Here is a 26,351-nt window from a genome sequence, read left to right as displayed (position 1 = left end):
CAGCTGGATTAACTGAGTAAAATTTTGGCAGTGGAAAATGTTTTCCCATCTTTCTGTGCTGATGGGAGCTGGCTCCAAGGCAGGCACTGGAGACTTGCAGGGACCGCATCTCCTCGTACCTCGGGGAATCGGGGCAAATCATGCCGATTTCCCAGCCCAGTATGGAGCCCAGGCACTCAGGTCCCTATTCCGTCTGGGATAATCCTTCTCTGTAGGGACTTGCAACGAGAGAGGCCCTCGCAGCCCAGTCCTACAAGCTGAGGAAACGTGCTTTGTCCTTGCGTGGACAAGGAGACACTGAAACCCCCGCAGTGTAGATCTAACCCACCCTGTGTGTCTTTCCATTGCACACAGGTTTCAAAAAGATACGGTCTTGCTCAAATATTTTCTGAATGCCTGATACCTTTCTGCAGCAAGGGGAGGTATCTGTGAGCAATACAAAGCTGCTCCGGCAGGACAACACTGAAATCTTATCTCACACCAACGGGCAGATAAAGGAGCCTTTTACCAAGCTGGCTGAGCAAAAGAGAGGCTCTGGGCTTTTTCCCATCTCTGTCCTCGATGCTATCACAACAGCAGCAGCAAGGCACGGCCACGTCCCCAACCGTGGGTACGCCGGGCTCCCAGTGGTACCCCAGCCTGCACCGCTGTAGAGCAGGGGAGTTTCTCCCCCAGCCCGGGGTTTGCCGCCTGTGTGCGAAACACCACCTTGCACAGTATTTAGCCTCTGCTCCCTGTCTCCCTCACTTTCTCCCCCTCCCTCATCAGGCTTTCTTTGAACTCTTTGTCAAGAGCAAGAGGGAGAGGGGAGGCTGAGCCCGCAGGGTCACTCAGATGAAGCACACCGAGGGCTGGCGTGCCGCTCAGCCCGCCTGCGCAGGAGCTGCCCACCACTGCTCTTACAGGAATGTGTTTTTCATGGGAAATCACACGCAAGCTCTCTTGGTAACTAGTACACAGTCCTTGGCAGCTACGTGTGTGGGAGTGCTTCAGTCGCTTCTCGGGGCGGCTCTGATTCAGGAAAGCACAGATGTACGAGGTGCTTTTACGGTAAGGTCTGGCTGATCTTTCGATGCCAGTCTAAATTTTGCTGGAGTTGATTTATGGGCCTGGACAAGCTGACCTTGATGACACCAGCTCGCTGGCGCTGAGGTTCCCTCGCGCCTCTGACACAGCACAGCAGCACATGCAGGACTTTAAGCTTGCACTCAGGCATTGCCCACAATAGAAACACTTCTCTGGCCGGGGGCTGTGTCCCGAGCCCCGGGGCGGTTGCTCACACACGTAACCTTTGCTTTGGCTTATTTCCGTGTTAGAGACATCCTGGAAGAACCCACCGATCTTCCGTAGGAAGCACTACTTAAAGTCAGCATTATAGAGGTCAACCTCCAGCTTTCTGTCATCATAACCCCAACTCCTTGTGCAATGTGATGTTGAGTATCTAATTAACAAATTGGTAGCAATTAGCCTTTGGTGTTAATGAGCAGCTATTAGTGCCAATGGGAGGGAGAGGAGGCATTATGAGTCTCAGGACACCTTGAAAAATGGCTTCATTGCACAAGTGGAGACTTTTATGAGGAATGAGAGAGCTGCACAAAGAGGAGGTCTTTGCCCACGGCGGGCCCAGGCTGACTCCTCAGGGGGAGGAGACCCAACCGCTCTCCGGTAGCATCGGCAGCCTCTGGTCCTGGCAGTGTCGGCAGCAGGTCCAGCCACCCCTGGATGATGTTGCATGGTGCTTTCCAAGTGTTGAAAACCAGGAATCTTTCTGACTGTCACTGTCAGAGATAAAATAAGCATTTACCTTGAGATAAAAAAATCTAGAGACACAAAAAGCCTTGGGCAAGCTGAAACAACAGGGAAAGACCTTGGAAGGGGCAGCTATCCCAGAGCATCTTTTCTTTACCTGGCATTCCCCAAACAGCTCTGCCAAAAGAGCCTTTCCCTGTACTGTTTCTCCGTGCCTGGCGGGAGTGTCCTGCTGGACACGGGGCTGCACAGTGACCCAACCCCCCCCTACAAACCCTCTGCCTGTCGGCCATCTCAGCTCGTCACCCCGCAGCACGCTGCATGGCGCCATCCCAAACCAGCCATCGTGTGCACCGGCTCACGGCCTCCTCAGATACTTCACTGGCGAGATTTTGTTTTAACAGTAATGCTTTTTTTAACCCTTAGGGAAATTTGCGTGGAAAAATACAATTTCAGTTAACCATTCAAACTTCGAGGCTCTAAAGTTGAAAACTCAATTTTTGAACTGGGAGACTGATAGTTTCAGAAGAACTTTTTTCTTTACTTCCGATTTCTCATGGATGCTAGTTGAGCAAGCAGCACAGCATCCCTGTGATGGGACAGGCGCATCTATTGTCTGCCGATGAAAAAGCAGGCAAGGGATGGTAAAATAGTTTTTCCGTGGAGAATACTGGAAGTGGGTGGAAACAGGACCCGGGCAGCCTGGGTCCCATGCCCGCACCCAATGGCTGGGTACCATTCCCAGATGCAGTGTGCTCCCCAAGAAGCAGTTGTCACTCAAGGATTTGGAGTGTCCCAAGCCTGGAAACATTTGACACAGTGCTCCTAAATCCAACAGAGGTCTGGGCTAGCTCCGTGGGGGTGCAGCAGCGCTTTATGCTGGCTTGAGGCTCTGAGCCCGTCCCTCTGCAAGCAGCCTGTGCACCCCTGCCAGACGCGGCTGGGCTGCCCTCGCCTCGCTGCGCTGGCAAAAGCTGCACAAACTGACTGTGGAGTTTTTGCCATCTGATTTTGATTGCTGCTTGGTAATTCGCTTTATTATTTAAAGTATCAAATGTTGCTGTGGGACAGCATTTTCCCCGATACTTGCTCGTATGCTGATTAAACCCTGACTGACTGCAGCATCACAGCAAATGAGCATGCCAGCAGAGAGCAACCCAAAAGGGCCAATAAAACAAACCAGGCAGGACTTAGTTTCTCAGGAGCCGCTGAGACTCGGAGGGAAAAGACACACTTAAAAGTTCCTGCAGCAAAACTGTGGAGGAAAACCAATCATAAACCAAACACGGCCTCAAACTTAAAGGGATCAGCATGGGCAGGGGGTATTCAATGGCAGCCACATCAGCTGACAGGAGAGCAGCATGCCACACTAATTGGCTAGTGCTAATGAGGAGCTAAAGCCCCCTCCATCCCCCTACTCAATTCATGCCTGACAGGCTCTGAATGCGGCTGAGCCGGGGCAGAGTAGCGGAGCGGGCTGCACGGCCTTCGGAAAAGCACGTGTCCCGGCTCAGGGCTGCCTGCCCATCTGCGTGTCCTGCTTTTGATGGGTCCCACTGCCACCTGCCACCATGGGCTACCGAAAAGGTCACCTCGTGACGGGCTGGGGAGGCTGCCAGGGAGCCTGCGCCTCGGCGAGCACCGGTGGAGATGCCAGCAGGAGTTTTGGGGATGACGGGGAGGTGGCAGGCAGAGGCAGGGCTGTGGGCATGGCCACGCGTGGCCGGCTGTGCGGCACCAACACCCCGCGGCTCCCTCCCTCTCACACACCATAACTGAGCCTTGGCGGACGCCCAGGTTTTCCCCAACACCGACTTCCACGGGAGGATCGCGGTGGCTCCGCAAGATGAAGCGTCATGATTTCAAATTTAAAAATACCCATTCATATGGCCCCTGCTGACTGCTCCCCACTCCAGCAGCTACTACTAAAGATACTAGAGACTGGGTAAACAGGAAGCTTTTTCCACATATCCCGTTTCACTCCTGCGGTTCCGCTGCCGCGGCCACAGCAGTCCTGCTCCGTGCTCGGCTCTGCGTGCGTGTGGAGGTGTGGATGGCCGATGTCCCAGCCATGCACTGTGACCTGCGCCCATCCCGGGGCAGAGGACACGGGACAGACGGCATAGGGCCAAGCAGCGGTTGCTGCAAGTGATAAAGCTTGGGTCTAGGGTTTTCCCTAAAGGTTATGGGCTTAAGTTTTGGAGTAGGTGGGGAGAAGTGTGAGGATGTCGGGAGCCTTTGTGAAGGCTCTGCACGTTGCAGGATTGAGCCTGTCAGTCTTGCTGACGGTGGAGAAAGCTGTCAGCTCTGGACCTGAGTTTCCAGTGTCCAGCATCGCTGACCTGAAGGGAGCATCCTGCGGTACCTCTTCTCGCTGGCAGCGTGTGCTGTCCGTGCAAGCCCTGTAACTTTCCACAGGGAGCTGCTGCTTAAGACTCAGCTCAGCACTGAGCACAAAAACATTCACCCTACAGGTTAATGTAGCATGCACACACAAACACACACAGTATTTCATGCACAACTGAGCACAAACACGCGCTTGTGCCTAGAAGAGACTCCCTGGGACAGACGCAGTCCCAGGGCATCCATCAGCCGGCAGCGCTCGCAGCAAGCAGCGCGCCGTATGAAATCACCTATTGCTGGAGAGAATGATGGGCGGCAGAAAACAGCCTTTAAAAACCTGTCTGCCAAGGAAAACAAGTGGGGTCTTTCTTTAGCCATGCATTTATGTAAATAAACACAGGAATATTTTGCAACTCCCAGGGGACTTGCCCAGTGTAATATTTTGCTGAATAAGGGTGGGAGTAAGCCTGCGCTCACTGTAAGCCTGCGCACAAGCGCTCTGCACTGCCCACACCGGGAGGACCCATGCTTGTGCGGCGCGAGCTGGGGACGTGAATAGCGTCCATGTCCCTGGGACATGGGCTCCGGGGGAGCCCCCAGCAACACGCGTCCCCAGACCCGTGCCATGCGCTCTGCCGGGACAGGAGGAAAGCGTATGGACTGCCGTGGGGGTCTCACTGCCCACAGCAGCAGCAGCAGGTAGCGACAGCCTGGCAGCCATGGGGCCGCTCGCTTGGTGGCCTGGTCGTGTCCTCTGAGAGAATCAGGACAGAATTACCACCTCCATGGACCTTGTGTTCCAAAATGTCTCCTTTTAGCATAAAGTCTGGATCAAAGTTTCAAGTTCCAATTAAAAAGTGTACTATACCTCCTTTGGCTACCCAGAACCAAGGTGGTCACACATACACATATATTAAATTTGAAATCACAATCAGCTTTGCACCAGAATGGCCTTGAAAATTACAGAGCCAGGGCAGTCCTTTCCATGCCTCTCTCTGCTGCCCAATGCTGAAGATGCCATCTTTGCTGGGTGATGTCCTGCAGGTTTAGTGGCCCAAACTGCCCATACCTCACTCTTTCCCGACACAGGGACAGTGTGACAAGGGTGACAAGGCATCCAACAAACTGACTGACGCCTTTATTGTAACCCAAATTTCGTGGGGTCGCAAATACCCCAGGACATGCTCCACTGGCGCCTAACGCCAACATGGTCCCCTCTTGAGAAGATGGCTGCCCCCGCCGTGCTTAGCACAGACTGTGAGGGAGGCCCCGGTGCTGCAGGGACCCTCACAGCCCCCCACTCACCCCTCTGTGGTGGAATGAGGGGTGGCTGTGGTGGGGGCTGCCGAAATGTGCCCCATGCCAGTGAGGCGGGAGAGCAGCAGGCAGCAGCCATCTTAGGCCTGGTGTGAGGTGCAGGCGGGGAGCGTGGCCGGGCGGCCCTCTCCCTCCCCGTGTCCCCGGGGACGCATGGCTGCCACCTCTCCCTGTCAGCACCTCGTGGCTGTCCCCGGTGGGCACGGAGTGGGGGTGCGGCCCCTCTCCTCCTCCGGGAGCGGGGCGGCCGTGTTTGTTCTCCTCGTGGCGCCCGTTATCAGCGCACAACACACACAGGAAGTCCTGTCTGGGATTGTCCATCCTCGGCCTGATTTATACAGGAAGAAAAGCATAAAAAGCCGCCCTTCCACCTCAGCAGCCACCTCCTGCCTGTGCGCGGCCGGCTGCTGGCCATGCCGGGGGCGCCAGGCGGGTGTCCAGGCCCGCCAGACCCGGGGTGGCCAGGCGGGGATGGCCACCGGGAGCCATCGGGGAGCACAGTGGCGGGGCTGCTCCCGGCGCGGCGGGGGACAGCAGGGCGCCGCAGGTACCGTATGAGCCCATGGCTGTCGCCATGGCAGGGATGAGGTGGATGGGACGGGACGGGATGGGGAGCTGGCGCTGGGGGCAGCGGGAGTGTGTCCTCGCCAGGCCAGACTCCACGGGGTCCAGGTGGGCTTTTGCTCCAGCTCAGACAGAGACGATGGCGGGAGCCTCCGTGGCTGGTTGAACACACAGTGCTGGCAAAGGGTCACCTGAGCAAATGATATTTTTAAAGCATCCTTCGGCTGCGCCCGGCGAGGCTGGCTCCGCTGTCAGCCACGCACGTGCTGAGCTGAGGAGTGTCTCCAGCGCCGGTTTGCTCAGAGCAGAGCCCAACCTGCAGCACTATTATTTTTAATTCACCCCACTGGCACTCAGACTGTTTTCCAAGAGCGGGGAACTCGGAGGGTAAATTTTACCTCTTGTGCATGTAGAGGAAGGCTGCAAACACTTGCACAAATACCTGCAAGATATCTGGAAATTCTTAGCAAATCTCTTTTCTTTTCTTTCCATAAGTCATTCTCTTTTTCCACCGGCCTGTTCTCTGAACACCTCCGACACAACGCCACACTGTCCATCCTTCCACCCACACTCCCCCCGTCCACTCTCTCTCCCCTCTGCACAGCCTGCAGCATCGCCGAGAGCGAGCGGCACCGCTGCGATTGTTGGTGAATCTGCTCTCCGCCTGTGCTGCCGCAGAGTTCGGTCCCCAGACAGGGGCAGGACGAGGGGCTGGATGGGGCTGCAGGCAGGGACTGTCCCTGCTCTCACCCAGACCCGGGGCTTGCACTGGCTACCGGCCGAGCCTGGAGCGTGCCGGTGTTTGCATGCCGGGAGCTCAGCAAAGCCTCTCGGATTTATAACCGTGGAGCTGGGTGATTTGCACGCTATCCGTTTTCAGCTACCGGCAGACCTGTGGGTCCTGCCGTCCTAATCTGTGGCATTCCAGAGTGCAGGCGGGAGGCTTTCAGTGAGGCAGCTGGGGTGTTTTGGGGTAAAAGGCTGGCTGTGGGTAGGAGAAGCTGGGATACCCAGGCAGTGGCTGGCTGTGTGGGAATATGGAGCAGGACCATGCCAGTGAATGGCTCTCGGTTGAAATAACCCGGCATACTTCTTCCCAAGGTCTAACATTTACGGAAGCAATTCACCGGGCAGAGAATCAAACATAAAAAGAAATAACAAGGCTTCATCAAAGATAAAATTAATTTAAAAGCAGATCGGGATGCTCTGCCACCACTTGGGAAGCTGTGCAAGACAGAAGCCCAGGTGCGGTGGCTGGACCCTGACCCTCCTCAAAAATCCGCCTCTCCTCCGGGTAGCAGCAGCAAACACCGACTCTGCTCTGGCAGATTTTGAATGTTATTCCCTGTGATCCAGCATTCATTCTGTCGATTGAGTTAGTCCCCCTCTATGCTGTTAAACTACCAGCTCTGCACAAGTTTCCCTAGAGGTAAGGAAGAGAAATTGAATCTGGGCTGTAGGCTCATTTGAGCCATTTCCCAGACTGCTGCTGCAGATGGGGCTGGCTCTGGGGAGACAGATTTACAAACTGCAACAAATTAGAGTAAACGAACCTGACTCACACTCACACCAGCAGCAGAAGGGCACGATGAAACAAGGGAAGATTTAACTTGAGGTTTCAGATGAGGCAGAGAAAGAAAAAGACGGGGTCTCTGCAAACAGAAGAGGATGATCAGGAATGTAATTTCACTCTCTGTCCTCTCTCCCAAAGTGAATCCTTGGATTCCCCTCCTGCCCGTAGCCTGGGAGGTGACTGCAGAGGAGCTCCGCTTAGTGCAGGGTTCTGGAGCTGGAGACTTTCTCCTGATAGAGAAGGATAATCAGAGCAAAAAACAATCTTGTGCGAAATGCTGTGTCCTGAGCTGCTCGCTGGGATGGCCGTGACGAAGGGACTGAACCATGCACGCAACTCACAGCTATTCCCACCACACTTCCCGCGCGCTTCTCAGGGACTCATTCACTGGGAAAACGCAGAGGGGAACGGCAGGGAGTTGGGGGGAGGGGGGCATTCCCTGCTGACTAATGCCACTTTTTGCCAGGGAAATGTCACAGAAAGCCGCGAAATTCAGTTTATTCCTGGGTGAGATGAATCATTTCCCCGCTTTTACGCAGCAGCCATTACTGCCTCCTCTAAATGTAAATAAGAACTCATCTGTGTGCACATAAGAGAAAATAAACGTGGCTACAGGATGGCGCCCTGTTCACGTGTTTGCTTTTGCACAGCTACAGCTGCATGTCTCTATGGTTGCCTTAAGTCATACCAATCCTGAGACACTTAATGCTTGCAAAGTCTTTACTCGGGCAAAAAAAAAAATCACTTTGTGGGAATCAGATCTCAGTCATAATATGCATAGCACTGGGCAACTGGTGACGACAGACTAAGAGCTATGGGCCAAGGACTTTTCTTGGTCTGACCTGCTTTGATCCCACTGACATCAATGGACTCCTCTAGATTTCCACTGAGATAACTGGTCTGCAGCTGACGCAACTGAGAACAATATGGGACATAATAGAATAGTGGGAGGTCGTTTTCCTTACAGAGCTCTGCAGAAGAGGGACTGCTCCAACGCCTAAACTTAAGTGTGAAGTTTACAAACAGCCTTATGAAAAGCCTGAGCGGAAGAGTTTGTCCTAAAACAGGAGAAGCTGTTCCCCCTTTTTCAGAAGCACCAAAACCTCCTATTGCTTTAGCAAGTGCTTCCAGTTCTGTGCAAGACCCCTGCGGAGGCCAGCGAGAGCCCATTGTACACAGCAGGTATGGGGTCAGCCATGGCTTGTAGTAGCTAAAAAGTTTTGCATCTGTATGTGTGTCACTCTTCTGTCTGTCTCCCCATCCATCTATCTCCATCTGCCACTTCAGCACCTCTGGCCCCAATCTGGGGAAGCGCTCGTGTCCTCAGGCATGTCCCATTTACTGTGATGGGCTGTAACCACTCCTCTCTTAAGAGAGGGTCCCTGGTGTGAGACCTTAGTGCTCATCTACAGTTAATTCTCCTCTTTTAATCATTCCTTTTTCATGCCTGCAGAGCCACAGCAAAGTTGAGTTCCCCCACCCCAGCCCCAGACACCCTCACACCCTCCGAGCTCGCCCACCGCGCAGGGGTCCGGCTGGAAGCCCAGCCCACACCTCCAGCCCTCAATCCACCACGGAGGCTCCCAGGGAAATGTTGGATCTGGTGCTGCTGCCCGGGCGAGTGCGGTGTGCCTGGCAGGTCAGCGGGACATGCTGTAGGAAAGGGGGAGGTGGGTGAAAATCTCACCTTCGCAGCCAGCCCGGTGCTTGGCCTGAGACCTGCTCTGGGCCAGCGCTCAGCGTGCCTCGTAGCTCACACTGGTGGTAAAACCAGTGGGAGACAAGGAGATTTCGACATTGTTAAATCTAAGAGGGAGGTTGGGCAGAAACATTTCTTTCTTGGCCTGGAGACAAGCATTAATATTAGATGTCGTGGGAGTACGCTTCTAGTGTGCAAGGGAGAAAGCTTTGGAGGAAACATGTAAAACGCCAGTCCAGGGAGGACTTCAAATTCAGAGAGACCTGCAGTCAGGAGCCAAAATCCCTTAGTGCCTTTGTCAGGAGCTCATCACGATGATATTAACAGAGCCAACAGATCTGATCTTCCCCCACTCTGCACTGGCATCACTCCTCTGCTTTCAAGGGAACTTTGCCAGGCAGTGTCCTGGGGGATTTCCTCCCAGCATAATGAGTATTAGCATATAAGACACCGAACCCTCCCTAAGAGTGGAGGATTAAATGCTCTTTTAATGTGTTATATGCAGTTCTTAAGCAGCTGACATGGGTACTTGCTTGAGCAAAGATTTGACTCAGTAAATGGAACTGAAAAGCAAACATTTTTCAATTAAAATACTCACAGAATTTTAAAATGCTGCAAAGCACTTAGGGAATAATTGTCTAATGGCTGAGAAGGCTCTAATGGAGACCCTGAACGGCGGCGGTGTGCTTAGTCCGGCACTGGGTGTCATTGTCTCGCAAGGAGCTGAGTGCCCTGTGGGACGCTGGGTGTCAACAAGTCCATCCCCTTTTACACCATCAAATTTACACGTTGGACCCGGGCACTTGTGCAGAGGTTGCCTGAGCAGTTAGGTGTCTTTGCCCTTAAATAAGCGTGTGTAGGTACTGAAGGTGGTAAAATATAGTGGTGGGGTACAGCAGATGGGATCACACATCAGTGTAAGGGAACTTGGATGCACCCAGGAGAGTGTCAGCAGGAACAGGGCACCCTGTTCTCTCAGGTTCTTGGAAAATCCCATCCTTGGGCTCCGGGGAGACTGCTGGAGGGGACAGCTCGGTGTTCAGTGAAGCCCCAGTGCTGCATTAGGTGGAACCAGGGCTTCTGCTCTGCTCAGCCCTTGCTCATATCCCTGCCTGCTCAAACCCCAAAGGGTGCAAAGGCACCGTGGGTCTGCCTGGCCTTTCCCACCAGGGTCACAGCAAGGTGAGCTATTATACTGCAAGCTCGTGTGAGAGAGGGGAGGACTGGGACCCATAGGATGCTCCTGAAACAGCTCCCAGGAGAGAAGGGATGGGGCTCCCATGCCCTATCACTGCCATCACGGTGTCCAGCGAGCCTTTGCGGTGTGAGTTCAGTGCCAATGCCAGACACAGGTACTCTGTGGCCAAGATCCTGCGTTCATCCTCCACCCCACTCCGCAGGGACTTTTGGGAGCATCCAGGGAAGCCCCCACCGGGGTCTGTCCTGGGCACGGGCTGCATCACTGACCTCTGCCTGCATGACAAGGGGAGTGTAACAGTGGGCTTTTTTGATTTTGACAGTAAGAAACCAAGATGGTCTATAAGGAAAGGATCCCCGCCCAGGACAAATGACAGAGCACCACGGATAAGGTGAGCATCTCGGCCGCGAAATTAGATCCTGTGCTTTCAGTATGGCCAGATGGAGAAGCTTTCCATTGGCTTCCAAATGCATTTTGCAATTATTAGAGAAGTTGAGTATCAGGCTCTGTTCATCTCCCCCATACACCAGAAAAAACAGTAACACTCTCTGCATAATAAGATAATTACCGTCCCTTTGAGGCTCTTGGGAAAAGTTGCCTGTGCTTCGCGCTTATGAGATTAAGTGAGCTGAAATCATTCCCCAGAGGTAGGCTGGATCCAGGCAGAGCGAGCAAACCTGTTTGTGCCATGTGAGATGCTGTGTAACGCGGAGCTGTGCTTCCACCAGCATCAGCTAGCCTTTCCCTTGCTGCTGGGAGGGATCCTGTCTCCCGTGGGCTCCGTCCACCCTGGCAACAGAGCTCCCATCTTCACCAGCACATCCCAGAGCTGATTCCCCGCTGCTCTGCTCCCTTCCCCAGGGAGGATCTCGACAAAGCGGTTTATGCTCCTTTTACACGGGTTCACCTGAGAGCCCCACGCCAGCTGATCTAGCACCCATCAGCTTCCCCGGAGGGTGCAGGATGACCTGAGAGAGCTCCAGGTTCTGTCAGCAGCCTCAGCGTACCCATGAGGAAATAGAGGGGACAGGATCTCAGTTGCTCTTTTGGAGCCATTGTTGTTTAACTGGTAAATATTTCCTTTCAATGCCTACATGCTTTCAGAAAAAAATTGCAAAGCTTAATGGGAACAAATATTCCCAGGGGGTTGTATCCTGCCTTTCATTTGCACATCAGACCCCTGCTATCTTTAAGGCTGGTTCTGTGCACGGGCAGGCGCCTAAGTCATTTGAAAAACAATAAGACTCTGTGCTCTAATTTCCCAGAGAAAAATGTAGACAAAACAAGCGGCAGTTTGGCACAAAGTGAACTGCAGAATTTTCTTTGATAAATAACCGGGCATTTAACCCAAGAAGCCTGCAGGCAGCTGGGGGATCGGCCTGCCTGATCCGTCCCGGGGCAGGTGTCGGAAAGCCGGCGGAGCTGCGCCCTGCGTGGGTCTGCGTGTGGAATTTGGGCATCTCTTTGGGTCAATCCTCACGCCGCTGCTCCACGGCTGGGGGGGTGTCCAAGGGATCCCGTAAGCATCCTTTAGGGCTTGCTGGGAACCAGCCTCCCTGTCCCGGCAGTTCATCGCCTGCTTCTGGAGGGCTTCGCTGTTTTAATAAGCTCAGGGGGATTAACGGGGCACGGTGGGAGGCCATGGATCTGTGTTAGGTCTCTAACCTAAGGGAAGGTGAAGTCTCATTTTATAATTACATGTCCTCTTGGGGACTGTAGAACCAGCTATAGTAATTTAAATATTTTTTTTGGCCAATTTCTATGAAATTTTATTTTTGGCAAAGAGAAATAAATTTGGTGATGGACCATTTCACCTGCGAGTCTGAATACCCCCTGGCGTGGGGCTGGGGGCTGGGCTGGGATCTCCCTCTCCTGCCATTCCTCCCCTGGTCTGGGGGGGGGCCGGGGACCTTGTGTCGTAGTGCGGGGCGTGCAGAAACGGGCTCGGCCTGCCCTAGGGAGCCTGCAGGTACGGCTCCACATCAACGCCGGGGCAGGGATCCCCCGCAATCCCGTCTCCATCGGGGTCAGTGTGGCAGCGACAACATATGGGGCACAACAGCCGCATATTCCCCCACTCTGGACTGGGCTTCTCCGGGGGGTCCTGCCCTGTCCCTGCGTGTCCTCCTGGGGCCGTGCATCTCTGGAGGGTCCTGCCTTGTCCTTGCACGTCCCCCCAGTACCAGGCTTCTTGGGGGGGTCCTACCCTGTCCCTGCACATCCCCCCCCGACCAGGCTTCTCCGGGGGTCCTACCCTGTCCCTGCACGTCCCCCCAGTACCAGGCTTCTTGGGGGCGTCCTACCCTGTCCCTGCACGTCCCCCCAGTACCAGGCTTCTTGGGGGGGGTCCTACCCTGTCCCTGCACATCCCCCGCCGACCAGGCTTCTCCGGGGGTCCTACCCTGTCCCTGCACGTCCCCCCAGTACCAGGCTTCTTGGGGGGTCCTACCCTGTCCCTGCATGTCCACCCAGGACCAGGCTTCTCCGGGGGTCCTACCCCGTCCCTGCATGTCCCCCCAGGACCAGGTTTCTCTGGGGGGGTCCTGCCCTGTTCCCTGCACGTCCCCCGGGGAACCGGGACGCCTCGGCGGGGGCGCGGGGGCGCGGGGGCAGGTGGCGGCCGGCGGGGGCCGGCGGGGCGGGGGCAGGCGGAGGCTCCCCGGGCCCCGGCGCTTCCCCCCCGGCCGGGAGGCTCCGCTTTCCTCCCCGCCGGGAGCTCATTGGGCCGGGGCGGAGGGACCGGCTCGGGCCGGGGGAGGAAATGCGCGGGGGGCCGCGGCGCGGCGGCGACTCCGCGGCTCCGGCACCGCCACCGGTGAGTCCCGGCGGGCGCCGCCCGGGGGCTCGGTACGGCCGGGGGGGGGGGGGGGCGGCCGCATCCTCCGGCGGGGAGGGACGGGGGGAGCCGGGCGGGAAGGGGGGGTGGGGGGGTGGCGTTTCGCGGAGCGGAACACGCTGCCGCAGCGGGGGCGCCCGGGGGTCCCGGCAAGGCCGGTGGGGGGGGTGGGGTGAGCGGCCCGGGAGGTGCCCCCGGGGTTTCTCCGTCTGCCCCGGGGGGTGCAGCGCCCGGGGGAGCGGGGCTCGGCCTGCTGCGGGCCGGGGTGAGCATCCCTGCGCCCGGTGCCGCGGTACCCGTGTCCCTGCGCCCCGCTGCACGCTGCCATCCGTACCCCGCCGCTGGCTCCGCAGCGTCCCCGTCCCTGCGACCTACTTCCCGGTGTCCCCATCCCCATCCCCGTGCCCTGCTCCGCAGTGTCCCCATCCCTGCGACCTGCTCGCCGGTATCCCCATCCCCGTGCCCTGCTCCGTGGTGTCCCCATCCCCGTGTCCAGCTCCGTCGTGCCCGCGTCCCCATGCCCTGCTCCATCGCGCCCGCATCCCTGTGCCTGCGCTCTGCCGTGCCTGCCCGCCAGCCTGCGCAGGGAACAGCTGGAGGTGGTTGTAAGGGAAAAATCCATCTCCCTGCTGCTGATGCTGACCCTCTCCGGGAAGGTTTGGCTCTAAGGGCACAGAGCAGGTCCAGCGCGCAGTTGGGAGCAGTGGTTTCACCTGCAGAACCAGGCCAGGCTGTTTGAAAAAGTGCAGCTGTTGCGTTCTCGTGAGGGTGATAGCATCCTCTTGAGGGACCAGATTCTCTCGCACCACTTTGCAGACAGCCCCCAATTCCTACTGCTGCCATCAGCTGGAGGTTTAGCCTGGGTTTCATGGGCAGAGCTGGCCAAAGCACTGCTCGCCCACACGGAGGGTTGTATATTCCAGTTCGTTGCCGTGGTGGGTTATGCAAGCGGAGACCGGAGGGTTACGGAAATGTTTCTGGCTGGCGGGAGAGGGACCCCCCAGACTCACAGGAGCACGTGGCCAGCCGAGGAGAATTTGCTGCCCCTTGAAACAGCAGAAGCTCAGATGCACCCACATAGTTTCACTTGCCAGACCATGGGGCTTCACCTCTTCATTTGAGAGGCTAGAAAGGCAGTGACAAAAAAAAAACGTATCTTTTTTTCTTAATCATGAAAAGATTTTCCTTAAGTTATGTGCTTTAAAAGAGCATTAGAATAGGTGGTGGCAACAGGTTGGAGGATCTTCAGTGGCTTTAAAGAGGCTGATTTTCATAAACTCATAGAAAAGACAAGTATGGACTATTATATTTTCCACTTTTGAAACTTTTTCTGGTATGAAGCAACCATAAATTTATGACCCAGAGGGATATTCTGGCCACTTGAGGCAGGGCAATGCTGCTCTATTTCAAAGTGAAAAAACAAGCCATCTATATTTTAGGCTTGTGCCCTGCGTTTCTTGCCTTCCCCATGGGGAAAGCTCCCATGGCAGTCACGGGAATCCTGTGGGAGGATGGAGATGGTTGGCAGAGTTTGACTTACAGACTTCTGGAGAAGCACTGCTAGTCTGGGGATCTGTGATTGTAAGGAAAATATGTGTCCCAGTATAGCCCTGGGAAAAGCTGGCTGGCTGAATGGTGGGGATTTAGTGTGTCTGTACACTAGTGTCCCTGGGATGTCTCTGGGAGGACTGAGGAGAAAGAAGGTTTCTTCACTGTTTTTTTAAAACTTCCCTGTGGGTCAACCAAGATTTGGTTTCCTGATGGTGGAGATACCGTATATAAATCATCAGAAAATGAAATGTATTGCTATATTTGGAGGAGAATGGAGGACTACAGGCTTTATATCACCAAAATCCTTCTTACACCCTCAAAGCTGGGCTTGTACAGAGGTTAAGATGTGCATGGGCATCTGCAGTTCCCTGCTGGGCTGCAGCTCCATGGGAATAGCTTGTATGCCTATAGGAGCAGGGTGGACACATTGCCATCCTGACCTTCAGCTTCAGCAGTACCACTCAATTCAGGGACTGAGTGAGGTCCCGATGGCGATTTATAGCGATACGGTCGATTTGCTGTGACACTAAACCTCCCTGTTGCTCAGCCAGGCAGAGCCGTGCGCCCCACGCGTGGACTGAGCCGAGTCCCCGGCTGGGGGAGGAGGGGAAGGGGCTGCTCAGCCGTCCGTCCGCCTCGCTGGGCGCTAGCACTGCATGGGAACACGCACAGGCCTTTGGTGTTAAGGGGCAGGAAGGCACCAGGCTGGTTTATCTCCAGGTAAGGGTCTGCATCTCTCCGTGCCTCAGTTTCTTCACCTGCTCAAAGGCAAAGATGATACTGAGTGCCTTGGAGAAGGGCTTTGAGACCTGCGGGGTCTATAGATCTGGGATGGTTGTGCCAGTTATCCCCAACAACTTGTTTCAGAGTTAGGAATTGTCCAGAAGGCGTTTGGGGATGAACCTGCAATCCCCAAACCCGCATCAACCCGTGATTTCAGAAAATTTGTTTGCAGCTTACCGTATTTGCAGTTTCAGAAGGTTTCATTTTGTTTTGCCTCCCCATAAAGCCATTCCTTTCTCAAGGTTTAATCAGAAAGATTGATTCTTTCTTTAATTGGCATATATTTAAGGTGGGTTTCTTTATGTCTTCCTCCTTTAACTGCTGCCATCCGGAGGCCAACTGTTTTGTTTAAATTAGATATTGTTATTGACCTTCTTCCGCCTTGTTTCATATTTGTCCTCTGATGGAAAATCAAAGCCTCTTTATTCATGACTTGGTTAGTACTGACTCCACAGATGGTACATATGGCCCTTACAGCACTTTTCTCTGGCGAGAACTTGTATTTTAAAGAGAAGAAGATCAGATTTCAGTGTGTTATGTGGTGGGAAAATGCAGCTTTACAATGCTGTATGGATTAAGAAATTACGGGCCATTGTTTTGCCCTCCTTCTCTGGAGCTGGCGGTGTGTTTCATGAGACACAGGTCCCTTCCCTGCCATTCAACAAGTGACAGTGTGGCCCCTGGTACCGTGAGACCGTCTTCTGCGTGCCAGGCCAGTCGTCCCCCCGGGGTAAAACACTGCCACACCAGTGACTTGAGTGGGGCAAAGCGGGTTTGCTCCCGGAGGAGCTCTCTCCTTGCGAGGGGTTCACGGGTCCCTCGTGTCCCCTCTTCCCCTGTGCTTTGGGTTGTCACACTGCTCTGTTACCAGCAAGTGTGCTTCTGCCCCAGCCCCTTGCGCTGCCCTCGGAGGGTCTGTGCACACCCGGTGCCATCCCCTTGACCCCCTGGGAACAGTGGCTGGCCCTGTCCCTATGGCTCCGTCAGATGTCACCAGCCGGGGACAGATGCCGTGTGTTCACACTGCTCTTCTCTCGGTTGCAGGGTTCCCGGCTGAAGGGTGAGACATGCGGTAGGAGCCAGCGCTTCCCACCAAAGAGCGAGACTCGGTTGTGCCGCACAGCCCAGGGCGCCGCAGGAGAGACAGGACATGCACCGCATCGGCTGCCTCCTCTCGGGACTCCTCTTCATCCTCAGTGTGACCAGCACGGGCGGCTTTGCCCGGGCAGGGTAAGCCCCTTTTTGCCTGCAAATCCCGGGTGTGCCTGTCTGCACGCCACGGCGAGGCCCGTCCTCTCTGGGTGATGTTCTCTCCCCGTTCTGCCAGCCGGCCGCACGTGCCTGGGCAGCTCGCCGGAGCGGCGAGGAGGTGGGAAAAGGCTCAGCTGAGTCCTCCTGGGGCAGCCGGGGCTCCGTAGCCCTTCGCTGGTGTTTGCTTTGTCACTGAAGTGAAAAAAACCTCTCAGAGAAAATGCCCTGGCTCCGTTTAGCTCCATGCAGGGGACACAAAGACACTCTGGGCTTTTTGTCTGGGAGAGTCAAAAGCTAAACGGGCCCTGAACTGTTTGTGAATTATTATTGTCTCTTTCAAGCACATCCTTGCACAAAAATACGCCCGCAATCTTGCTATCATGCCAATCGAGCTGGGCAAATGAGCCATCAAAGGAGGATGCAGCCTCCCAGCTCTGGGAGGTTGCACGGTCCAGGGAAAACAGGCATGGAAAGCCCCGGTGGGTTGTTGCCTGCCGTGCCCTGTGCTCCCTGGGCTGCTGCGGCGGCTGCAGTCGTGGTCCTGCAAGCCCAGTCCAGCAATTCCCCTTCCCTTTCCGGGAGACGGGTCCGACACGGCGCCCTGGATCCCAGCACAGCCTGGGCAGGTGCAGCTCGGCTCCCGCGGGGTCGGAGGAAGCCCGGAGCTCGCTGCCCCAGTTTCTTCCCCAGCCAAAAGGAGCTCGAGCTCAAGGCCCACCCCCCAGATAGAGCTCACATTTTCTACAAAGTTTGTTTTTACATTGAAATAGTCTCCTCTAGTGTGAAACCTTTTGCGTTCTGGTGATGACTAAAAGCACGGGCTGGATTCCTTGCTTGCACGCACAGGCTGCAGCTATAGCTTTATTCTAAATTTTGCAAAGCAAACAATTGCCGTTTCAAAATTGCATCTTCTATAGCATTAATCAGTGAGGCTGAGAGGAGTTTTCTGGAGTTAATGGAAGCCATCTGATGTCCGTGCTAATTCCCAGGCTTTTTATTCTAGTTTCTAATTGGGCTGGGAGGCTAAGACAAGTAGACGAGTTCCTCAGTGGGACTGACCTGCTTGGGCTGGAAAATGTTGGAAAGAAAAAAAAAAGAATCTTTAACCCGGACCGCTTTGGCTGTTAACCTTGGGAACGTTTTTGTCTGGATCGCAGTTATCTTGAGAAGACTGGAAGGTGACTTTCCTCTGGCCTCTACCTTTTTGTGGGGAGCCTGACCCTTCCCGTGAAATCATTAATTTCTTGGTGACCACAGGGGCATCCGTTTCAGGAGTGCGAAAGTCTCAGAAGGGAAAATTCCACCCAGAAAGTGAGTGATTTTAAGGGAAGGGAGGCGGTGAATGGAAGGAGAACTGCTTTGAGTAAATCCCCCCTAAATGTGGGCCCCGACCGCTCTCCCAGGGCGGAGGGACTGTGCCGGGGTGAGTGGACGAGGAGGTGTCAGTGCCTTCGCGCAGGGGCTGGGGAGGAAGCGCCTGGGCAGCCCGCAGTGCTCCAGCTTTGTGTCGCTGCCCCAAAACAGCTTGAAGTACCCTGCCGGGTCACTCGGGCAATTAGCCACTGCCATTTAAATAGCCCTCTGTAGAGGGGGACTGTCAGGCCGTGGCCTGAGCTGGTGTAAATCGGTGGAGCCCCTTTGCCCCGAAGGGAGAAGCGGCGGGTTGGTTTTTAGGCGGTGGCTGACCTGCTCCCCTCTCCGCAGCCGCAGAGTCTGTGCCACGGCACCGGAGAGCCGGGCGGCCGCCTACACCGAGTCCCACGTCCAGCCCGTCTACCAGCCCTACCTCACCACCTGCCGGGGCCACCGCCTCTGCAGCACCTACAGGTGAGGGCACCCGCCCGCACCACGGCCCTGGTCCCTCCGAGGGAGCCGGACCCGTCCCAGCGAGGCAGCGACCCGTGGGGGCTGCAAAAGGGGGGAGTCCTGCCTCGATCCGTGGGGAAGGAGCTCCCAGGTCTGACCCACTGGCATGGGAGCGGGATGAGGGGTTTGGGGTGGATTCTCAGTCACCCAGCTCAGCCCCATCTTTGTGTTGCAGGACTATCTACAGGGTTGCCTACCGGCAGGCGTACAGGCAGCTGCCCCAGCCCGTGGCCTCGTGCTGTCCCGGCTGGAGCAGAGCTAACAGCCACGCGCTCAGCTGCAACAGAGGTAAGAGGCTGCTGTGCCCCCTGGGGCCAGCGCTCGCCCTTCCTCCGGTCCCCATGGGCCGGGTAGCTCGGGCCCCTGGATGAGGCCCCGGCAGCCAGCTCGCTCATTTACCGGCACTCTGTCTGTCAGGCGGATTCTCCCTGTAGGAAAGCACGTAAATTTTCAGCGTTGCAACAAAATGCGGTTCAATTTCTGATTAATTCCCAGCCTTTCTCTGCTGTCTCGCAGGCCTTTTTCCTCTGGGATCGCTTATTAACTTTATAGTTACCAGAGGATAAATAAAACAAGTAAGTCCTTTCCATATAAATCAGCAGTAATGGAAGAGAAATGCTTTCAAGAGGCAATCGTGATGTACAGCACAAAACAAATGCAAAACATCAGCAGCTTCTCCGTCCCCAGATGAGCTCAGAGCGCAGCGCTGGGGGTCTCCCAGGGCCTGCGCTGCCCCTCGGCCCTCCTCCCTGCCGGCTGTGCCGGCTACAGGCGCCTCCACCTCTTTCCGGGCTGCAAAACCATGGTCCTGGTCATCCCACCCGTCCTGTGCCCTCTGCACCCCAGTCAGCTCAACTCCACCACTCTGGGGCTGGGGCAGAGCATCCCAGCCCCGGGCTGGTGCTGGCGTTTGTTTTGTGGGGTGTGTGTGTGTGTGCACTGTGTGTGCGCACGCAATGCCGGTGGCAGGGGGAGGGAGCTCAGGACCCCCAGAGCTGCCCGGTGATGCTGTGCTTGTGTTTGGTCCCGCAGCTCTCTGCTGGGTGCCGTGCCAGAACGGTGGGAGCTGCGCCTTCCCCGACAGATGCGCCTGCCCGCCCGGCTGGATGGGGCGAACCTGCCAGACAGGTACCGGCCACGCTGCTCCCCTCCGGGCTCCCTGAGCTTCTCTGGGGAGTAGCGGGACTGCCATGGGGCTCAGGAAGTCCTTTGCCCACAGACCAACCCCTTGGTAGGTGACAGGGACCGGCTCCATGGCTCCTCACCAAGCCTTGGCACATGCCTGGTGCTACTCAGACCACAGAAGGGAACCAGAGTGTTACCCCTCCACACGGACACACGCGTTCATAGTGACATGTGTTGCTCCAGGGCAGCGATGCCTGATGGTCTGGCCAGGAAAGGACTGGAAGCTCAGCTCCCAGGGGAGCTCTGATCTCCCTTTGGCTGCCCTGGTGCTCCCAGCCCTCACGTACAACCTTGGCATCCCCATTTTCTCTCCGCTGCTGCTCCGTGCTGGGTCAGCGTGAGCAGAGGCTGTACTCTGCCATGTCTGAAGGCTAAAGGCTTTCTGCAGAGCAGCCGTTACACTTGTGGAGTCAGCCAGAGATTGTGTATCTCCAAACCTTTGTAAACTCTTGCTGTAAACCAAGACGCCCATTTACTGCAGAGACACAATCTGTAAACCAAAAATATCCGGGGGTGGAGGGAAAGCCTGGCGATCTCCAGGCACTGAGCTCCTCTCCAGCATGAGAGCAGCCTGATGCTTCTTGCCAGAGCGCAGGGAGATCAGCCAGCGTGGAGAGCAGCAGTGCTCTGCAGACCCCAGCACACCAGCGTGGTGCAAACCCCTGCCATGGCGTTCCCCAACTTTCCACCCTCCTGTAAAGCAGAGGAGGAGCGTGTGGCATTGACCCACGCTGGGCCAGGCAGGGCTGAGCACATCGCTGACAGCTCTGGCTCCAGCACAGAGGGGGAAAAGGATTTTCCCACTGCCTAAAACAGATTCGCCCGGGCGTGGGAAGCGGTTCAGCTCATTTTGCTTTGTGGGAACAGCTTTAATAACTCCCCCGTGTGAGGAGAGGTTACTGAGTTTTGTACACACTTGAAAGGCTGATAGCTCCTCGCCACGGCTGGCTGGAACCAAAACCCCGGCCGTAAATCCAGGATGAGAGCCGAGCGCTGCCTGCGCCCGCCTGGCCAGAGCAGGGACATTTCTGCCCACAGCTTTTGTTTCTGGTGGCTTTGTGGAGGGGGAGCGGGCGGAGGGGAGGACGCCAGGTCCCCCTCGGTGTTTGCCCAGGTTGACTCCAGCCGGGTGCAGGAGGAAAGGCTGTCTGAGGCGCTGGTGTGTCTTGTGCGCGCACCCTGCAGTGCTGAGAGCACCCAGAGCTGTGCCCTGCACAAACGCCAGCTCCATCTGGGGTCCCATCGCATCCCGCCCCGTGTGAGCCCGCACGGCTCTAGCAGGGGGAGCAGGACCCCGGCTTGCGGGGCTGAGCGGTCCATGCCCCAGTAAGCACCTCCTCAGCACCGCTGTCCTCACTGAGCCCTACCTGTGGTTTCAGACGTGGATGAGTGTGCCGGCCAGAGCCACGGGTGCCATCAGCTCTGCATCAACGTGGCCGGGAGCTACCGCTGCGCCTGCCGGGACGGCTTCAGCCTCGCTGCCGATGACAAGGCCTGCCAGCCCTTGGTGACAGCCCCCGAGCCAGAAACCTTCAGCCAAGCAGGTAACCTGTCCCCTGTTGCAGGACAGCCCCGGCTGCTCGTGGCCTTCGAGGAAAGCTGGGATTTACACTCAGCATCACAGGGCGGCTGGAGGCAGAGTGGCAAGAGACAGGAGAGGGGAAGACAGCCAGAACTCCTCACCTTTATTCCCAGTGACCCAGGAGTCCCTCTACCACCCAAACAACCTCCCCGCGCACAAATCCAGCCACTTCTCCATCTGCAAGGGTGACAGAGGCCATCTGTGGCGTGCGGTGGTCGGGATGCAGCTCTTCTCTCCATCATTGTCATCATCCTTCCCTCAGGGCAAGTCCAGAGCCACGAGGAATGGTGGGCGCCGCTGGTGACGGTCCATTATTACTTTTGGTACGCGCTGTGACACTTCAAACTCGTACCGTGAGTAATAATGCGCTGTGGCCGGCACGGGCATCATGCGGGAAACGCCTGGAAGAGCCTTTATCCCCTGTCCAGGGCCCTAAGCATGGACAAGGCTTTGTGCCCACCATGGGACGGGGCAGACTCAGGTGCTAACTAATCTGACAACACGGGCACGAAAGGCCAGGCTTCACCAGATGTCTTATCCTTTAAGCATCACCCCACTGCCTGAAAAATTCCCCGCTTTGTTGCAGGTACTCCAGCAGCAAGGAGAGACTTGTGCGCGTTAGCAACAGGATTAGATGCCAGTGCTTGCAGCAGGCGTTGGATCCAATCGATGCTCTGGGGGCTGGTCCCAGCGGCGCAGACCCTGGGGGCTCACCGGGAGGGGAGCGAAAAGCAGCAGAGCTTGGCCTGAGCCCTGCAGCAATGTCTCTCCCCACCTCGGGCAATAGGCTTTTACTAACTGACTTTTTCTCGGTTGCTTTTTCAGGTCCCCCCAGTGAAATGAAGGAAGAAATGAACGACCTGAAGAGCAGAGTGGAAGCGCTGGAGCAGGTGAGCTTTCAGCACACACCTCTGCCCTGTCCTGCCCTCACTGCCCCGTCATGGCTCGAGGCCACGCTCAGCCAGCTCCCACCCCGGGCTGTTCGCAGCCAGGGTTTCCCTCTGCCCCGGCTCTATTTTTAACATCCTGCTGGCCTCCCGCCGCAGCAATCCCAGCTGTGCTCCACGCTGCCGGCAGTGCCCACGCAGCAGTTCTTACAGCCCGGCGGCTCTTTGAACATTACCAAAGTCCCGCGAGCCGGCCAGCGTGCCGCCCCGGTGGGGTGTACCCTGGCAGGCAGCGTGCTACGTCCCACCGGGTGGTCCTCGTGGCTCGGGAGGACATGCTCACCGTTCCCCTTCTCCCTGTAGAAACTCCAGTTGGTGCTCGCCCCCTTCCACAACCTTATGCCATCTGCGCCAGAGGACGTCGGCACAGACCCCATCAGCCGGCTGTCCCACTCCCTCCAGCAACTGGACAGAATCGACTCCCTGAGCGAACAGATCTCCTTCCTTGAGGAGCGGCTGGAGACATGTAAGTGCCTGGAAAAAGCAGGGTTGAAGTACTTCGCTCCATTCACACTGGCCATGGTGAGCAGATGCGGCCAGCGGGATCAGTAACACATATGCCACTATTAATCTATATCTCCCTCAAGCTCAGCAGCCTGTAATTAATAAAAGATGAACACAAACAGCCCATTAGCTTCATTTCAAAGCTGTTTCTATGGCTGCGCCATCTGACTGTCCTTGTAGCAGCCAAAAATCATAAGATTGGCACGTGGAAATGCAGCTCTGGGACAGAAGCAGAGGGGGCCCACTATGAGTGGTGGGTCGTCTCGCAATCAGCGCCCTCACCAGCTGTGTTCCCTTCCGGTACCATTATAACTTAGAAAAGAAACCTCAACTCTTAGGAAATTAACAGTCCAAAGAGTCAATCAGGAAAGTTTAGGGAGCGTGCAGAAGTTGGCAGATTTACGAGCCTGGGAAGTTTTAGGCATTTCTTTTTGAAGTCTACAGACCAGTCCTTTGCCAAGCACTGGACCAGAGAGGGTCTCCTGAGTAGCGAACTCTGAAGAAGAGACACTGGCAAGAGCTGTCGTGTGTGAAACGGCCGTAGGCGGGGGGTCCTGCCTGGTGTGCTCCCCCACGGCACCGCTGAGCAGGGCAGCGTCCCCTCGGGTCCCTGAGGTGTGTGCAGCGCTCTCCCCGGAGCTCTGCGGCTCGATTGAGTACAGCACAAACCACGTGAACGCTATTTTGATAGGCAGCTCTTTGCAGCTCGTTTTCCCATTAAATCAGTCAAACACACCCAGAAACTAGGCATGGCCCGGCTGGCTCAGGAGCTGGTGCGCAGCAGCAGCCCAGTGCTCAGGGCAGAGGGTGCTTGGAAAGACTTAAGGGGAAACCGTTTCAGGGCAAAGCGGGTCCCAGTTCACTGCCTGCAGTAATGGCTTAGATATAAAAGACTTCAAAGGACTTGTCTGAAGACTAAGTAGCTGCAAATAGACACTTAAAAAACATCTCAGAAAGGGGTACTCATCAGAACCACGGAGTGTTCCACTCCAGCAGACAGTTTCCTAGTATTGCCCTGCACGTATTATTAGTGACAGCACGGAGGAATGTGAGCAGTATCACAAGGTAGCATGGATTTATTCCAAGGGTTGACTCCGAAGTCCTGAAACTAACTTCTGCCAAGCCTGTTCTGGCAAGCAAAACTTGTTTTTGTTCCTCTCATCGTCTTGAAAGTCCCTGGAGGACAGAAGACCGTCTTTTTGTGCCCCAGGAAGCACAGGGGCTTGCAGGGCATCCCATGCAGAGTTTAGTAGCCATCCACTTTCTGTGCCTTGCAAAGCATTCCACAACTGAGTACAAAGATACAACTGCACCCTCCAGTTGTCTGCCCCATGGGTATGTGTGCAAGGACTAAAAATCATTTTCTTTTCCTTAAACCACCAGCGAAGGCACAAGCTCACATCTCTTTAAGCCATAACCATCTGAGCCCCTGTAAGTCTGAATTACCCCAGCTCAGCACAGGACGTGTCCGTGCTGGGCTGTGACACTTACAGCCAGTCAGTGGCACAACAGACTCGCAACAGCACGTAGCTGTGCCACAGACACCCGACGCAGTCCCCTCCCCAGGCACTGGGGACTTTGGTGACCAGCAGTGCCTGCTTCCAATTACTGTCACACAGAGCCACTGGCTGCATGTCACAGCCTCCTGTCCTGGAGCAGCCACTGCTATTGTCACTGCCTTTCCCGCCTCCTGGGGACGCTTTGCACAGGACTGCCCGTGCTCAGCTGAGGCTGTCGAGGACTGCGGCATGCCAGGGAGGAGAGGGTGACGGTCCCAAATGCATCGGGACAGAGCCAGCCTGGGGGTGTTTGGCAAAGGGAAAGTAGCAAGTGTGGGTGACAGTCACAGATGTTGAAGTCAACATTATCCTTCTTGGGGAAAAGAGACAAACCAAACCCAAGCTAACAACATTGCTGGATTGGTTTTTTTGTTTGTTTTTCATCTTCTCAGGTTCCTGCAAGAATGAACTCTAGCCGAGCACCCGAGGAATTGGAGCAAGCAGAGTGCATCCGTAGCTCTAATCTCATTCTCCAGCCTCAGGGTGAGGATGAAGCCACATCAGCTACAGGAAGGCACAGGGCAGCAGAAGGCTGGTTTCCCATCAGTGTCTCCATTTTCTTTTCCAACTCACCTTATCAAAGGTCATGCAGTTGCTACTAAACTGGACTCTGAGCGCTCAGCATCTCACCCCCTTCCTTCTGGAGTGGCAGAAAATAAATGCCTTACCTCATGCCGTTAGTGCCTGTCAGGCTGTGCCAGAGACTGGCGGTATGTGAAGCTGTGTGGTGCTCAGCTTTGCCTGGCTTTTCCTTGGCATTACCCTGGGAAATCACCTCCCAGAGGAGCACAGCCCCAGCCCAGGCGGGACGGCTGCCCTCCATGCTCCCACCCAAAGAAGGTGCAGGCAAGTCCTGCATTTGCAGGACTATGGTCAAAAAGGACTTGTGGCTGCGGGGACAGCCCCAAGCCAGGTGTCACAGCAGGGGATGGGCACAACTGGTCCCTGCAAAGGTACTGCGCTGGTTGGGTACAGGAAGTGGGTCCCCATCCCTGCAGCTTCTGTTCTGCTCTCTAGGACCAGCCTCCCTCCTCAGGTGCTGGAGGTGGGCTGGTGCTTCACCGCTTCTGAACATGGCAACTACAGCAGCTTGCTCTGAAATGACCTGCTCCTGCTCACAGTCCTCTGCACCATCCCTGGGCCCTACAGAGCAGTAACAAGGATGAGGCTTTTACGTGGGCCTGAAGGTGCAGGGTCTGGTTTTTTTACTTGCTTTAATAGAAAACCTTTCCCCGCAACACTCCCATCAATAGCACCGAGCAGACAGGCACAAACCTGTGCCATTTAGTAGTGCCAACAGGGTGAGGCCAAGGAGGGAGGGACAGTCCTCTCTCTCCATGCCTGGACTGGGGACCGAGGCCTGGCACACCCACGTGTTGACACTGGCAGGAGCACCGGCTGTCACCATGGCCAGTCTCTCCTGGACTTGACAGCCGCTGCACTGTCAGCCCACAGCACATGTCCCTACCTCCCCCCAACACTGTTTACTCAAGCCCAAGGACAGCGGTACAGCAGAGCAGACGTGACCGACCTGGTACAACACTTGCCTAGAGTGTCGCTGCAGGAGGAGCAGCTTGACATATGGGCAACAGGGTGCTGCAGGGGTTGTGCCAAAATAAACCCTCCTGCTGCACACACCGAGGCTGTGGTATGGTTACTGGCTGGGAAGGTGCTTGCTCCAGTGCTCTGCTTTGACACAGGCTCCCATCCACACAGGTGCCACCTTCTTCTTCCCTGTGACAGGCCCCTGCAGGCATTTGTCCTCCTAGTTCAGGCTGTGGCTCAGCGTGAGGCTGGGGCGCAGAAGCACAGCCCTTCTGCCTGTGGGACACAGGGTGAGGAAA

General features: G+C 56.0%; 1 protein-coding gene across 3 annotated transcripts; it reads left to right on the top strand.

Moving 5' to 3' along the window:
* Positions 1–5,787: 5,787 nt before the first annotated feature.
* EGFL7 (EGF like domain multiple 7) lies at positions 5,788–25,180 on the top strand. Of its 3 annotated transcripts, XM_082492487.1 has the most exons (10): positions 5,788–5,956; positions 10,766–10,834; positions 16,658–16,843; positions 18,569–18,691; positions 18,906–19,018; positions 19,763–19,858; positions 21,295–21,459; positions 22,323–22,387; positions 22,748–22,910; positions 24,900–25,180. In XM_082492487.1, the coding sequence occupies exons 3-10, from the start codon at positions 16,764–16,766 to the stop codon at positions 24,920–24,922; spliced, it is 828 nt and encodes a 275-aa protein (XP_082348613.1). In that variant the 5' UTR covers positions 5,788–5,956; positions 10,766–10,834; positions 16,658–16,763; the 3' UTR covers positions 24,923–25,180. The 3 variants fall into 3 exon arrangements, with proteins under 3 accessions (XP_082348613.1, XP_082348611.1, XP_082348612.1); XM_082492485.1 differs by lacking the exon at positions 24,900–25,180 and having other exon boundaries at positions 22,748–23,072; XM_082492486.1 differs by lacking the exons at positions 5,788–5,956; positions 24,900–25,180 and adding an exon at positions 8,542–8,728 and having other exon boundaries at positions 22,748–23,072.
* The last annotated feature ends 1,171 nt before the right edge of the window (positions 25,181–26,351 follow it).

Source organism: Vanellus vanellus, assembly GCF_965231255.1.
Source record: "Vanellus vanellus genome assembly, chromosome: 18".
NCBI classification, from domain to species: Eukaryota; Metazoa; Chordata; class Aves; order Charadriiformes; family Charadriidae; genus Vanellus; species Vanellus vanellus.
Note: the sequence above shows the minus strand (reverse complement) of the source record. Positions and strands in the feature narration are given on the sequence as shown.

Excerpts from the sequence above, each read along its gene's own strand:
- EGFL7 (XM_082492485.1), top strand. The coding sequence starts at position 16,764 with ATGCACCGCATCGGCTGCCTCCTCTCGGGACTCCTCTTCATCCTCAGT. Across the intron at positions 16,844-18,568 it reads GGCGGCTTTGCCCGGGCAGG|CCGCAGAGTCTGTGCCACGG; the intron begins GTAAGCCCCTTT and ends CCCTCTCCGCAG. Across the intron at positions 18,692-18,905 it reads CGCCTCTGCAGCACCTACAG|GACTATCTACAGGGTTGCCT; the intron begins GTGAGGGCACCC and ends TTTGTGTTGCAG.